Source organism: Microcebus murinus, chromosome 19, assembly GCF_040939455.1.
Source record: "Microcebus murinus isolate Inina chromosome 19, M.murinus_Inina_mat1.0, whole genome shotgun sequence".
NCBI classification, from domain to species: domain Eukaryota; kingdom Metazoa; phylum Chordata; class Mammalia; order Primates; family Cheirogaleidae; genus Microcebus; species Microcebus murinus.
The window spans coordinates 2675264-2687410 of record NC_134122.1 but is presented as its reverse complement, the minus strand read 5'-3'; the positions used below and the strand labels follow the sequence as shown (position 1 = coordinate 2687410).

The following is a 12147-nucleotide window of genomic DNA, read 5'->3' as shown; positions in this document are numbered from 1 at the left end:
ACAGTGGTGATGGTTGCAAACTGTGTGAATGTAATTAATGCTACTTATACTTTGAGAACTTTGAAGTGGATTTTTTATATTGTATAGGTATGTATATTATCACAATAAAAAAGAAGGGTGGCTATTCTAGATTTCAGAAAAACTGTGACTGAGTGAGGCCCATTCTCAAAAACAATAATAAATAAATAAATAAATAAAATAAAGAGATCAAAAGCAGTACTGGAAACTTGACTAGATTCTAATTCAAGATACATAGCTATAGGACACATTTGGAGAGACTTTAACATGGAGCATAAATTAGATGACATTAGGAAATTATTAATTTTGAGGTATGTTGGGCCACTGTGTTTATGTTTGATGATGTCCTTAGTCCAAGGAAGCCCTAGGGATACAGGGTTGGTGTGTCATGAACCCTATGACTTTTCAAATGGCTCAAAACTACAAAATGTATAAAAGCAAAAATGGCAACGATATTACAATTTTGAATGTAGGTCATAGATATGTGGTTGTTCATTGGATTAGCTTTTCAACAGTTTCTGCATGCACTAAATACTTTTTTTTTTTTTTTGAGACAGAGTCTCACTCTGTTGCCTGGGCTAGAGTGCCCTGGTGTCAGGCTAGCTCACAGCAACCTCAAACTCCTGGGCTCAAGTGATCCTCTGCCTTAGCCTCCAGAGAAGCTAGAACTACAGGCATGTGTCACCATGCCTTGCTAATTTTTTCTATATATTTTTTAATTGGCCAATTAATTTCTTTCTATTTTTTTAGTAGAGATGGGGTCTTGCTCTTGCTCAGGCTGGTTTCCAACACCTGACCTTTAGCGATCCACCAGCCTTGGCCTCCCAGTGTGCTAGGATTACAGGCATGAGCCACCACGCCTGGCCATGCATTTAGCATTAAATTCTGTTTGTTTTTTTGTTGTTGTTTTTTTTTGAGACAGAGTCTCACTTTGTTGCCCAGGCTAGAGTCAGTGCCATGGCGTCAGCCTAGCTCATAGCAACCTCAATCTCCTGGGCTCAAGAGATCCTACTGCCTCAGCCTCCTGAGTAGCTGGGACTACAGAAATGTGCCACCATGCCCGGCTAATTTTTGTATATATATATTTTTAATTGGTCAATTACTTTCTTTCTATTTTTAGTAGAGACAGGGTCTCACTCAGGCTGGTTTTAAACTCCTAACCTTGTGCAATCCGCCCACCTCAGCCTCCCATAGTGCTAAGATTACAGGCATGAGCCACCACGCCCAGCCTTAAATCCTTAAAAGTGAAAATTTGGAGGAGAAATGAGTTGCCAAGATCAACTTCCATTATTTACATCTAAGTTTCCCAAATTGCTGGGAATATATAAAATTACTAGGTTTCCAAAGAAGACCATTAAAAAATGATTAAAGATATTGGGAAAATTTCAAAGAGACTGACCTGAGGAAAAAGCAAATAAGAGATGGATTTGTTAGAGTAGGAGACTAAGAGGGCTTAGACCAGATGCAGGGACTTGCAGAGTGGGTGCAGGTGTTCCACAACCCCCAAACGAAGCTGATTAGAGGAGTTGGTAAATGCCAGCAAGAATAAACTTCAACCAGCTTGTCAGCTATTTCTGTTGCCTTACATGAATTTTGGCTAATTATATCATTTACATTGTGGTTTTAAAATTATTCCCTTGAATAATTTTTCAAGGGAATTTTTCAAATCCTTGAAATCCCTATGATGGTTCTGAGACAATCATGTAAAGTATAAAAATGATAGGGAACCCAATTCTTAGAATTACTACCTAAACTCTTAGTAAAAGCTAACCCCTTGCCCTTGAATATTCCTCCCCTCAATTAGTAAAACTATAAAAGAGCTAAAACTACCTCCTCCCAGTGCAGCTGCTCTTTTTCAAGCTTGCCTCCCTCTCTCTCCTGAGAGGGTACTTTTGCTCTTGATAAAAAGCCATTTCTTACCAGGATTACATGGTAGGTCCCGAAATTTTTTTCCCCACCATCACCAGGAACTTGGAAAACCATGCACTCAGAGGCTGGTAACAGATTTGTAAATGTTCTTGGGCTTATAAGTTCTGAATAAAAATATCTTAAGTGAGGAATAAGGAAGGCTCAGACCAGGACAGTGGCACCTCTTGGTATTACGGCAGGCCCAGGCCACAAACCCAAGAGCATTTAGGAAATAAAAAGCTCATCCTACTGGAGTACATCGGGAGAGAATGGTATGGTGGACAATTGCATCACTAAAAGTGTGAGACAGCATGGTACAAATACAAATTGCCCACCCTTAGACCCAGAAACTTAAAAGCTGGCAGGGTGAAGAGCTCACATTTGTGATATTTCAGGTGCTTGCCACACATTCTTCCATTTATTATAGTTCTAACAAAAATAATCCACTGTGGTAGGCACCAACATGGTACCTGTTTTACAGATAAGGAAACCGAAATTCAGAATGGTTAGTACATTTTCTCTAGGATACCCAGCTTGCAAGGGGTAGATTCATGACTTTAATCCAGGTTTTCTGGTTTCAGATCCTGGATGCTTAATCAATTTCCTTGTCAGATAGCTGACAAGCTGGTTGAAGTTTATTCTCGCTGGCATTTACCAACTCCTCTAATCAGCTTCGTTTGGGGGTTGTGGAACACCTGCACCCACTCTGCAAGTCCCTGCATCTGGTCTCAGCCCTCTTAGTCTCCTACTCTAACAAATCCATCTCTTATTTGCTTTTTCCTCAGGTCAGTCTCTTTGAAATTTTCCCATAAAATGCAATATCCCATAAAATGTGACCTGTGAACTACATGGGTCAGAATTAGCAGAGTGCTTGTTAAAATGGAGACCCCTGGGCGTCACCCCAGAACCATGGAATCAGAATGTTTGGAGTACAGCCCACCATTTTCATTCTTAAATAAGTGCCTGATACTTACACACAGAGAAGGTTGATCTAGGATGATCTCTTCTCAAAATTCTTAACTTATTTACATCTACAAAGAACTTTTCTTTTAATAGGTTCCATTCACTGATTCCTGGTATACATATTTGGGAGGTGGCAACATTCAACCCATTATTAATACTAGGCCTTATGAATCTGCTTATGATAACCACCTCTGGGGCAGCTGCTATGATTATCCCTGCTTCAGGATGATGAAAGTGGCCACAGTCACACACCAGTAAGAGGCAGAGAGAGAATTCCAGTCATGCTCTCTTGGGCTCAGAGTTGATTCTCTCAACTGCCAATTCTACCAAGCAAAGCAAACGTCCATTTGAACAAAACAGGGCCCAGGGTCAGCAAGAGCAAATTCATCTGGTGGGGTTCTGGAAAAAGACTAGGTAGAAATACAAAAGCTATTTATGGAGGTTTCATTGAATGAAGAATTATTAGAAGTTTGGACTTCTTTATAATTGCCTGCATTTGGTGGCTCAACCTGTAATCCTAGCATTCTGGGAGGCCAAGACGGGGGGATTACTCAAGGTCAGAAGTTCGAGACCACCCTGAGCAAGAGTGAGTCCCCATCTCTACTAAAAATAGTAAGAAATTAATTGGCCAACTAAAAATATATAGCACAAAAATTAGCCGGGCATGGTGGCACATGCCTCTAGTCCCAGCTACTCCGGGAGACTGAGGCAGGAAGATTATCTGAGTCCAGGAGTTTGAGGTTACTGTGAGCTAGGATGATGCCATGGCACTCTAGTCTGGGCAACAGAGTGAGACTCTGTCTGAAAAAAATAATAAAAATAAAAATAAAAATCTATACCAAGACTATATTAAATTGTATAATCTGAAAAATATTATTTTTAAAAAATGAAACTGGTGGAGGCAGACTCTCATTTCCCAGAGAGGGTCTGGGTTCAAATTTTTTCTTTCTAACAGAAGTAGATGTAGCAGGACAGCCATTGAAAGAAACCTCTGAAACCAAGGAAAAGAGCCCATTTCTTTAGTCACACAACTCAGAGAGCATTGGAGAAAACAGGCAGGTATATACTTCACAAGCCCAAACCACGAGAAAGCCTAGGTAGTGACTTTTATTATTGACAGTTAGAATTCAAGCTAAGAAAGGATTGAAGGCAAAGATACTATATACATAATACATAAATGACTGTATAATATTCATGAATCTTGGGCCTGGCTGACTCCATTGGGTGAGGGAGCTTTGGGAGCCTTTGTCAGCAAGCAGGAGATATGGTGCCCATGACCATAAGGGCCAGTGTGATTGGGTGGGAAAAACTGGGTAAAGAACTCAGACCCAATTTTTGTCCCTGCTGTTTAAAAGGCTCTCACCGGTTATCTGTGCAAATGTTAATGTATGCAAAGTTATGTGAGCCTGATATCTCCTGCAATGTAATTGAATCTGCAAAGAGCTGGAAATTAGTGAAAGAAATGAGAATATGACCATATCATGAAATATCATACAACCACAAACATCACATTTCTAAAGTATTTGATGACATAGGAAATGACAAGTGGAAAAATGAGGACACAAAATAATAGATATAATGGAGGCCAACTTTGGTTAAAATTATTTTTATATATTTCTAATAGTACTTTTACAGATTAATTTTCTCATATATTTTGAAATCTCTCGCAGTATGTAAATATGGTATTATGATTCCCAGAATATAATTGTTAAGCCTCTTGTCCAATTAAGGATGTCAAGTTGAAATTTAAGACAATGTTCATTCCTTCACTTATTCAGTAAAGGTGGGTTGCGTGTGTAATTTGTATCAGGAGCTGAGCTTTGTGTGGGGCTTCCAAGGTGCACACGGTACATCTGAGTCCCGATACCTCACATCTGTAGGATCTTGAGGATGAAGCCAGAGTGAGGACAGCAACAAGCAATGATTTTGGGAGAATCCAGGAGACGGAATGATAGTCTCAGCCTAGAGGAATCAGCAAAGGCTTCACAGAGCAAGAGACTTGGGTCTGGAAGGTTCAGGGAGACATTGCTACCCAGGGAGAAGACAGAGAAGTATCCTGGACAGACAGAATCACAAATGTGGATGTGTTGCTTTGATATCAAAGGCCCTTTGATATGTTATGTTATGTTAAATATGCCCCTGTAAGGTCAAGCAGTCAAGGAGGAGGATGAGATACTGAAACTTGTGAATTGTTCTTAGGGTTCTCTGTGAGGCCAGGAGTGTAGATTACGGCCAAAGGAGCAACCTTCTTAGCACAGCACTTTGGTCTACAGAGAACTTCCAGTGAGTTCCTTTCCCCCCTACTGGTTTGGCCCACATTAGACCTCAGATTTCCTCAGAAGGTCTCTAGGCTCTGGTCCCTCTTTGTGATGAGCAATCACAGAACAGCCAGTGTAGTGTGACTATAAGCTCAGAAGGTGCACAGAACACCCTGGGGAACTTAACAGGGAAAAAATACCACTGCCCGGGTCCCACCCAGAGATTCTGATCTAACCAGTTGAGGTTTGGTCCAGCGTCTGTACACAGGTTCTTGGAAGCTATGACTGTAAGCAAAATGACATACGATAGAACCAATTTTAGGATAGGCTAGCTGACACAGATGACACTTGTTTCCACAGCACAGTTTTGGTCACAAAAACAACACCAAACTTATAAATAAAGACCAAAACAGGCCGGGCGCGGTGGCTCACGCCTGTAATCCTAGCACTCTGGGAGGCCGAGGCGGGCGGATTGCTCAAGGTCAGGAGTTCAAAACCAGCCTGAGCGAGACCCCGTCTCTACCATAAAAATAGAAAGAAATTAATTGGCCAACTAATATATATAATATAAAAATCAGCCGGGCATGGTGGCTCGTGCCTGTAGTCCCAGCTACTCGGGAGGCTGAGGCAGGAGGATCGCTTGAGCCCAGGAGTCTGAGGTTGCTGTGAGCGAGGCTGACGCCACGGCACTCACTCTAGCCTGGGCAAGAAAGCGAGACTCTGTCTCAAAAAAAAAAAAAAAGACCAAAACACTTCCAATATTACACATTGAAATACATGTGAGCTATACATACATATAAGAAAGATTAATAAAAACAAGTAAGATAACTATTTATACTATTCCAGCTCAGGGTCATGGGTGGCTGGAGCCTATCCAACAGTCCAGGGTGCAAGGCAGGAATCACCCCAGACAGGACGTCCTTCCATCACAGGCCACACTCACTCCTAGTGGGACAATGTAGACACACCAGCTCACCTCACATGTACATCTTTGGGTTGTGGGAGGAAACCAGACTACCCAGAGAAAGCCCACGTAGATGTGGAGAGAACATGCAAACTCCACACACAGTGCTCCCAGGCAGGAATTGATCTTTTTTCTCATCACTGTTGTAATGAAACAACATTGTATGAAACAACCTTTTTGGGGCACCTGGTGTATGTTTTTTCAAAGCGCCCCAGACTACGTTAACATGTAGCCAGGATTGTAGATTCTAAGAACTTTTAAAAAAAAGAAGTGAAAAAATTTGTAGCATGTAGCCTTTCACAGTGATGACTTAGAAAGGAAAATTCTGACTTGTATGTAAAAGAATTTAAAATATAATAATTAAATACCATTACTTGCTTAAGAGAGCAGAGTTGACTGCTAAGTATCTACTGAGCATATTTACTCTAAGTTCCTTAAAGACACTTCAACAAGTACATTGCTGTATTACAACGAGTTGGCAAAGACTCTGTGCCTGGGAATGATGCGATAGGTCCACAGCACGTTCACCAGTAAGTGCATGTCTTCCTGCCAAACGCCTTTCTCAGAGCCCTTTTCAAATCCCTGTTCCTCAGACTGTAGATGAAAGGGTTTAGCATGGGGGTCACCACTGTATACAACACAGTAGCTGCGGTATCTTTCTCAGCCTTGTGAGAGGACGAGGGGTTGAAATACACAGCAATGATGGTGCCATAGAAGAGGGACACGACAGCCAGGTGGGAGCCACAGGTGGAGAAAGCTTTCCATCTTCCCTTTGTGGTTGGAGCTCTCAGGACAGCACAGGTGATGTGCACATAGGAAGCCAGGATGCAAACAAGTGGGGTCACCATTACCAAGGCGCCCTCAGTGAGAATCATCATCTCATTGAGGTGCGTGTCTGAGCAAGAGAGTCTCAAGAGAGGAGTCACATCACAGAAGAAGTGGGGGATGGTGTTGTCTGCACAGAATGAGAGTCCAGCCATCAGCAGGGTGTGCAACAGAGCATTCAGGCTGGCCACTAACCACGACCCAGTGACCAGCAGGGCACAGAGCTGATGGGTCATCTTTGTCATGTAATGTAAGGGGTGGCACACGGCCACAAAGCGGTCATAGGCCATCACAGCCAGGAGGAAATTGTCCATGTCAGCAAACACAAAGAGAAAATACATCTGTGTGAGGCAGCCAGAGAAGGAGATGGTCTGGATCCCGAGCACGTGATTGGCCAGCATCTTGGGGGTGGTGGTGGAGGAGAAGCAGACGTCCACGAAGGACAGGTTGCCGAGGAAGAAGTACATGGGGGTGTGCAGGCGGGAGTCGGTGCTGACAGCCAGGATGAGCAGCAGGTTTCCCAGGACCGTGGCCAGGTACATGCTCAGGAAGAGCACGAAGAGGAGCTGCTGCTGCTGGGGCTGCCTGGAGAGTCCCAGGAGGACAAACTCAGAGACACTCGACTGGTTTGTGCCTCTCATCAGCCTGGGATCCTGGGCCCGGAGGTGGACAAAGAAAGATAAATGCAAATGCTTGGGAAATAGTAGGGAATTTTGTTTCAGGTGGTGATGATAATATTGTTGCTGCCGCTACTTTCTGGGCTCACGTTTAGAGAGCACTTTCCAGAGGTCAGAGCCAGCCTTCTTGGCTCAGCTCCCTGAGTCCAGCTTGTAAAATTAACATGAAAATGACACAGAGGGAGGGCCGGGCTCACGCCTGTAATCCTAGCACTCTGGGAGGCCAAGGCGGGTGGATTGCTCAAGGTCAGGAGTTTGAAACCAGCCTGAGCGAGACCCTGTCTCTACCAAAAAGAGAATGAAATTAATTGACCAACTAAAATATATATATATATATATATATAAAAATTAGCCGGGCATGGTGGCGCATGCCTGTAGTCCCAGCTACTCGGGAGGCTGAGGCAGTAGGATTGTTGAGCCCAGGAGTTTGAGGTTGCTGTGAGCCAGGCTGTCGCCACAGCACTCACTCTAGCCTGGGCAACAAAGTGAGACTCTGTCTCAAAAAAAAAAAAAAAATGACACAGAGGGTGTGGGTAGAAACTCACCCAATTTGTGTTCCCCACAGGCCTGGAGCACATAAACAGACAAGACAGGTGCTGGTCATTACTTTGTTATTGTGAAGAACTGCTGGGGATCTCAGGATGGTTTCTGTGGCTCCACTAACAGAGGAGGAGTGTCCCTTTGAAGTCCCCATGATAAGCAGTTATTGATGCAGTGCCCGGACCTGAATCTTACCTAGAAAGAATGTCAGTCCTCATTGTCACCTTGCTTCACTTTTTCAGACATGGCCAGGAGTTATTCGTTCAGGGAGAGGGACTCATCACTGGGGTTTTCAGGCTAAGTCTGCATGAATGAGGAGCTGGAACACACAGTCTCAGCACTTCGGTACAGAAGGATGTTTGGAAGAATCACAGGGCAAGCTTTATAATGCAGCCTCCATGACCACTAGGGCTGTATTGCCGGAGAGCCTCATTGGAGACAAGCAGAGAGTAATTGTCTTTTCTCTTCCTTGGGTTCTTTTGGGTCCAGTTCTAATAATAAAGACCTGCCACCCGAGCTGTGTAATTATGGCTTCAGTACTTGCCAGCTTTGACAATAATACAATCTTCGGGGTGACCACTAGTAACAACCCTTCTGTTAGAGAAAACTTATGATGCTGTGTTTTATCCCCCACCCAAGCTGGCGTGGTGTCCTTGTTGGGAAACGTGTGATCCCATCTGAATAGGGATTCAGATAATTAGCTTTGGGTTTTCACGGATCTGTCTCAATTCCCAGAGCCACCATTACCACTTGTATGACCCTGGAAATCTACCAAGCTCTGCTGAATCACAAAATGTCATCATCTATAGAGTGGAGAAATGATGTTCGCTTTGTCGAGTTGTGGTGATGGTGATTGAATGAGGTCATTTATGTCAAACACCTTACATCTCCTAAACTCATGAATACACTGAGCTAGGACTGTGTCCACCAAGTGAGACTAAAGGTGTTAAAATATGTTTACATCCCTCACTCTCTGCTCAATCATCTGTACTCTGGATAAATGTCATTTGGAAATAGTGTCACATTCTTATCTTTGCATGTCAATAGTTATTTTTACAAGGGGCCAGATGATAAGTCTTTTCATCCATATTTTGATTTTGGGGTGAATGAGATAGAAATATAATAGAAACCATTGCTGAGTCCATTTATAAATTGGTAGGACATGGACTCCAGTGAGGAAAGAAAATTCTTGAGTCCAATATGTATTACTCTTCTGGAATTTCCTTGATACTTCTCCTGAAGGCAAGATCTGGCTTTAAGGTACCTATAAAGCATTTGATCTCATGCACTGGCAGGTTTACTTTCCTGGGCTGCTAAAATTAAAGAGTTACTCTCAAAAATCATGAACCCTGGGACAGAGGTGGCAGTTCAATTCCAGAAAAGAATGCCCTCTTGAAACCACAGTATCCACCTAGCCAATCTTCCATTTTGACTTATTTATGAGCTGTGCTTCTCATTCTGACTATTGTGTCTTAATAAATAGCACTCACCTGCTTCCAGTAACTCAAGACCAAAACCTGATGGTTATAATGAGCCTTGAGATTTCCATCAGACACATGATACTGGACATCAAGTTCTGGCCATTCTATCTCCAAAGATAGTCAAATAAAAACAAAACAACCAACCGAACAACAACAACAAAAAACAAACACACAATGCTAATTATGAAAGATCTGGGGATGAAGGGGAAAATAGGTACTAAATTATTAAAGACGTTGTTCTTTATTTATTTATTTATTTTTGAGACAGAGTCTCACTTTGTTGTCCAGGCTAGAGTGAGTGCCGTGGCATCAGTCTAGCTCACAGCAACCTCAAACTCTTGGTCTCAAGCAATCCTCCTGCCTCAGCCTCCCGAGTAGCTGGGACGACAGGCATGTGCCACTGCGCCCGGCCCAAAGACGTTGTTTATAATAAAAACCAACTCATATTTACCCAAGACAAAATGGAATATATTGGTTGATGTAACTGCAAAGTCCAAAGTGTCTTCAGGCAAAGCCCATGTGTTTCTGGCAGGGCTAAATTCAAGGACCCAAATAATAGCATCAGGACACTGTGTTTCTCCACCTTACTGCTCAACTTCATTCTATAGACCGTCCCTCTTCATGTGACAGCAAGATGTCCATCAGGAGCTCCAAGCTCACATCCTCTCAAACTAGCAATCACAGGGCACATAGAACTTCTCTTTACCAATGCGTATTTATTATGTCCAGGTAAGTCTGTGATCATCCCTTGGTGGGTCATGTGTCCAAACCTGAACCAACCATTCTAGACAGGAGACTTGGATATTCTGGTTATCTCAGGCCATGAACTGAATCCACTCCATGTGAGAATCCAATTACAGACATTATCACCTAAACTAAATGGAGGAGGAGAGGGGCTCACCTCCTCTTTCATATATTTGGCTATACTTAAAAAAAAACAGAAAGTGTTGGCGAGGATGTGGAGAAATCGGTACTCTGTATGTTGCTGGGGTGGGAATGTAAAATGATGCAGCAAAATAGTTTGGTGGCTCCTCAAAAAGCTAAATGTAGGATTACCATACAACGCAGAAATTCCATTCCTAGGTTTCTACTCAAAATTGAAAACAGACATTCAAATGGATATTTGTAGAACAACATTGATCACAACATTTTTGGTAATAGTCAAAATGTAGAAAACAACAAAGTATCCATTATTCATAAATAGACAAACTGTGGTAGATTTTTATAAGGGAATATTATTCATTCATGAAAAAAGTGATGAAATACTGATGCATGCCACAATGTGGATGAGCCCTGTAACATTATGCCAAGTGAAAGAAGCCAGATATGAAAAGACAAATAATGTAGTATTACACTTATATGAAATATGTGTAATAGGCAAATCCATAGACATAGAAAGTAGATTAGAGGTTACTAGGGCTGGGGAAGGGGAAACAGGGAGTTACTGCTGAATGGTTACAGAGTTAGTTTGGGATCATGAAAATGTTTTGGAAACAGATAGTGGTGATGTTTGCAAACTGTGTGAATGTAATTAATGCCACTGAGTTTATACTTTAAAAATCTTGAAGTGCATTTTTATCGTATATATATGTATATTATCACAATTAAAAAAACAGGGTAGGCCGGGCGCTGTGGCTCACGCCTGTAATCCTAGCTCTTGGGAGGCCGAGGCGGGCGGATTGCTCAAGGTCAGGAGTTCAAAACCAGCCTGAGCAAGAGCGAGACCCCGTCTCTACTATAAATAGAAAGAAATTAATTGGCCAACTGATATATATATAAAAAAAAAAAATTAGCCGGGCATGGTGGCGCATGCCTGTAGTCCCAGCTACCCGGGAGGCTGAGGCAGAAGGATCACTCGAGCCCAGGAGTTTGAGGTTGCTGTGAGCTAGGCTGACGCCACGGCACTCACTCTAGCCTGGGCAACAAAGCGAGACTCTGTCTCAAAAACAAAAAACAAAAAACAAAAAAAAAACAGGGTGGCTATTCTAGATTTAAGAAAAACTGTGACTGAATGAGACCCTGTCTCAAAAATAATCAAAAAAATAAAATAAAATAAAGAGACCAAAAGTAGTGCTGGAAACTTGACTGGATTCTGGTTTAAGATAAATAGTTGTAGAAGACATTTGGGGACGGGTGTGGTGGCCCACACCTGTAATCCTAGCACTCTCGCTGGAGCAAGAGCGAAAACCTGTCTCTACCAAAAATACAAACAAATTGATTGGCCAACTAAAAAATTAGCCAGGTGTGCTGGTGCGTGCCTGTAGTCTGATCTACTTGGGAGCCTGAAGCAGAAGGATTGCTTGAGCCCAGGAGTTTGAGGTTGCTGTGAGCTAGGCTGACGCCACAGCACTCTAGCCCAGGCAGATTGAGACTCTGTCTCAAAAAAAAAAAAAAAAAAAAAAGATATTCGGGGAGATTTTAATATGGAGCGTAAATTATAGGACATTAGGGAATTATTAATTTTGAGGTGTGTTAGGGGTGCTGTGTTAATGTTGGATGATGTCCTTAGTCCA

The 12147-nt window shown here is 42.5% G+C and overlaps 1 protein-coding gene across 1 annotated transcript; it reads right to left on the bottom strand.

Annotated features, from left to right (window-relative positions):
• Positions 1 to 6635: 6635 nt before the first annotated feature.
• Positions 6636 to 7928, bottom strand: LOC105859573 (olfactory receptor 1F1-like). Its single transcript, XM_012743429.3, has one exon. The coding sequence runs from the start codon at positions 7575 to 7577 to the stop codon at positions 6636 to 6638; it is 942 nt and encodes a 313-aa protein (XP_012598883.3). The 5' UTR covers positions 7578 to 7928.
• Between the last annotated feature and the right edge of the window lie 4219 nt (positions 7929 to 12147).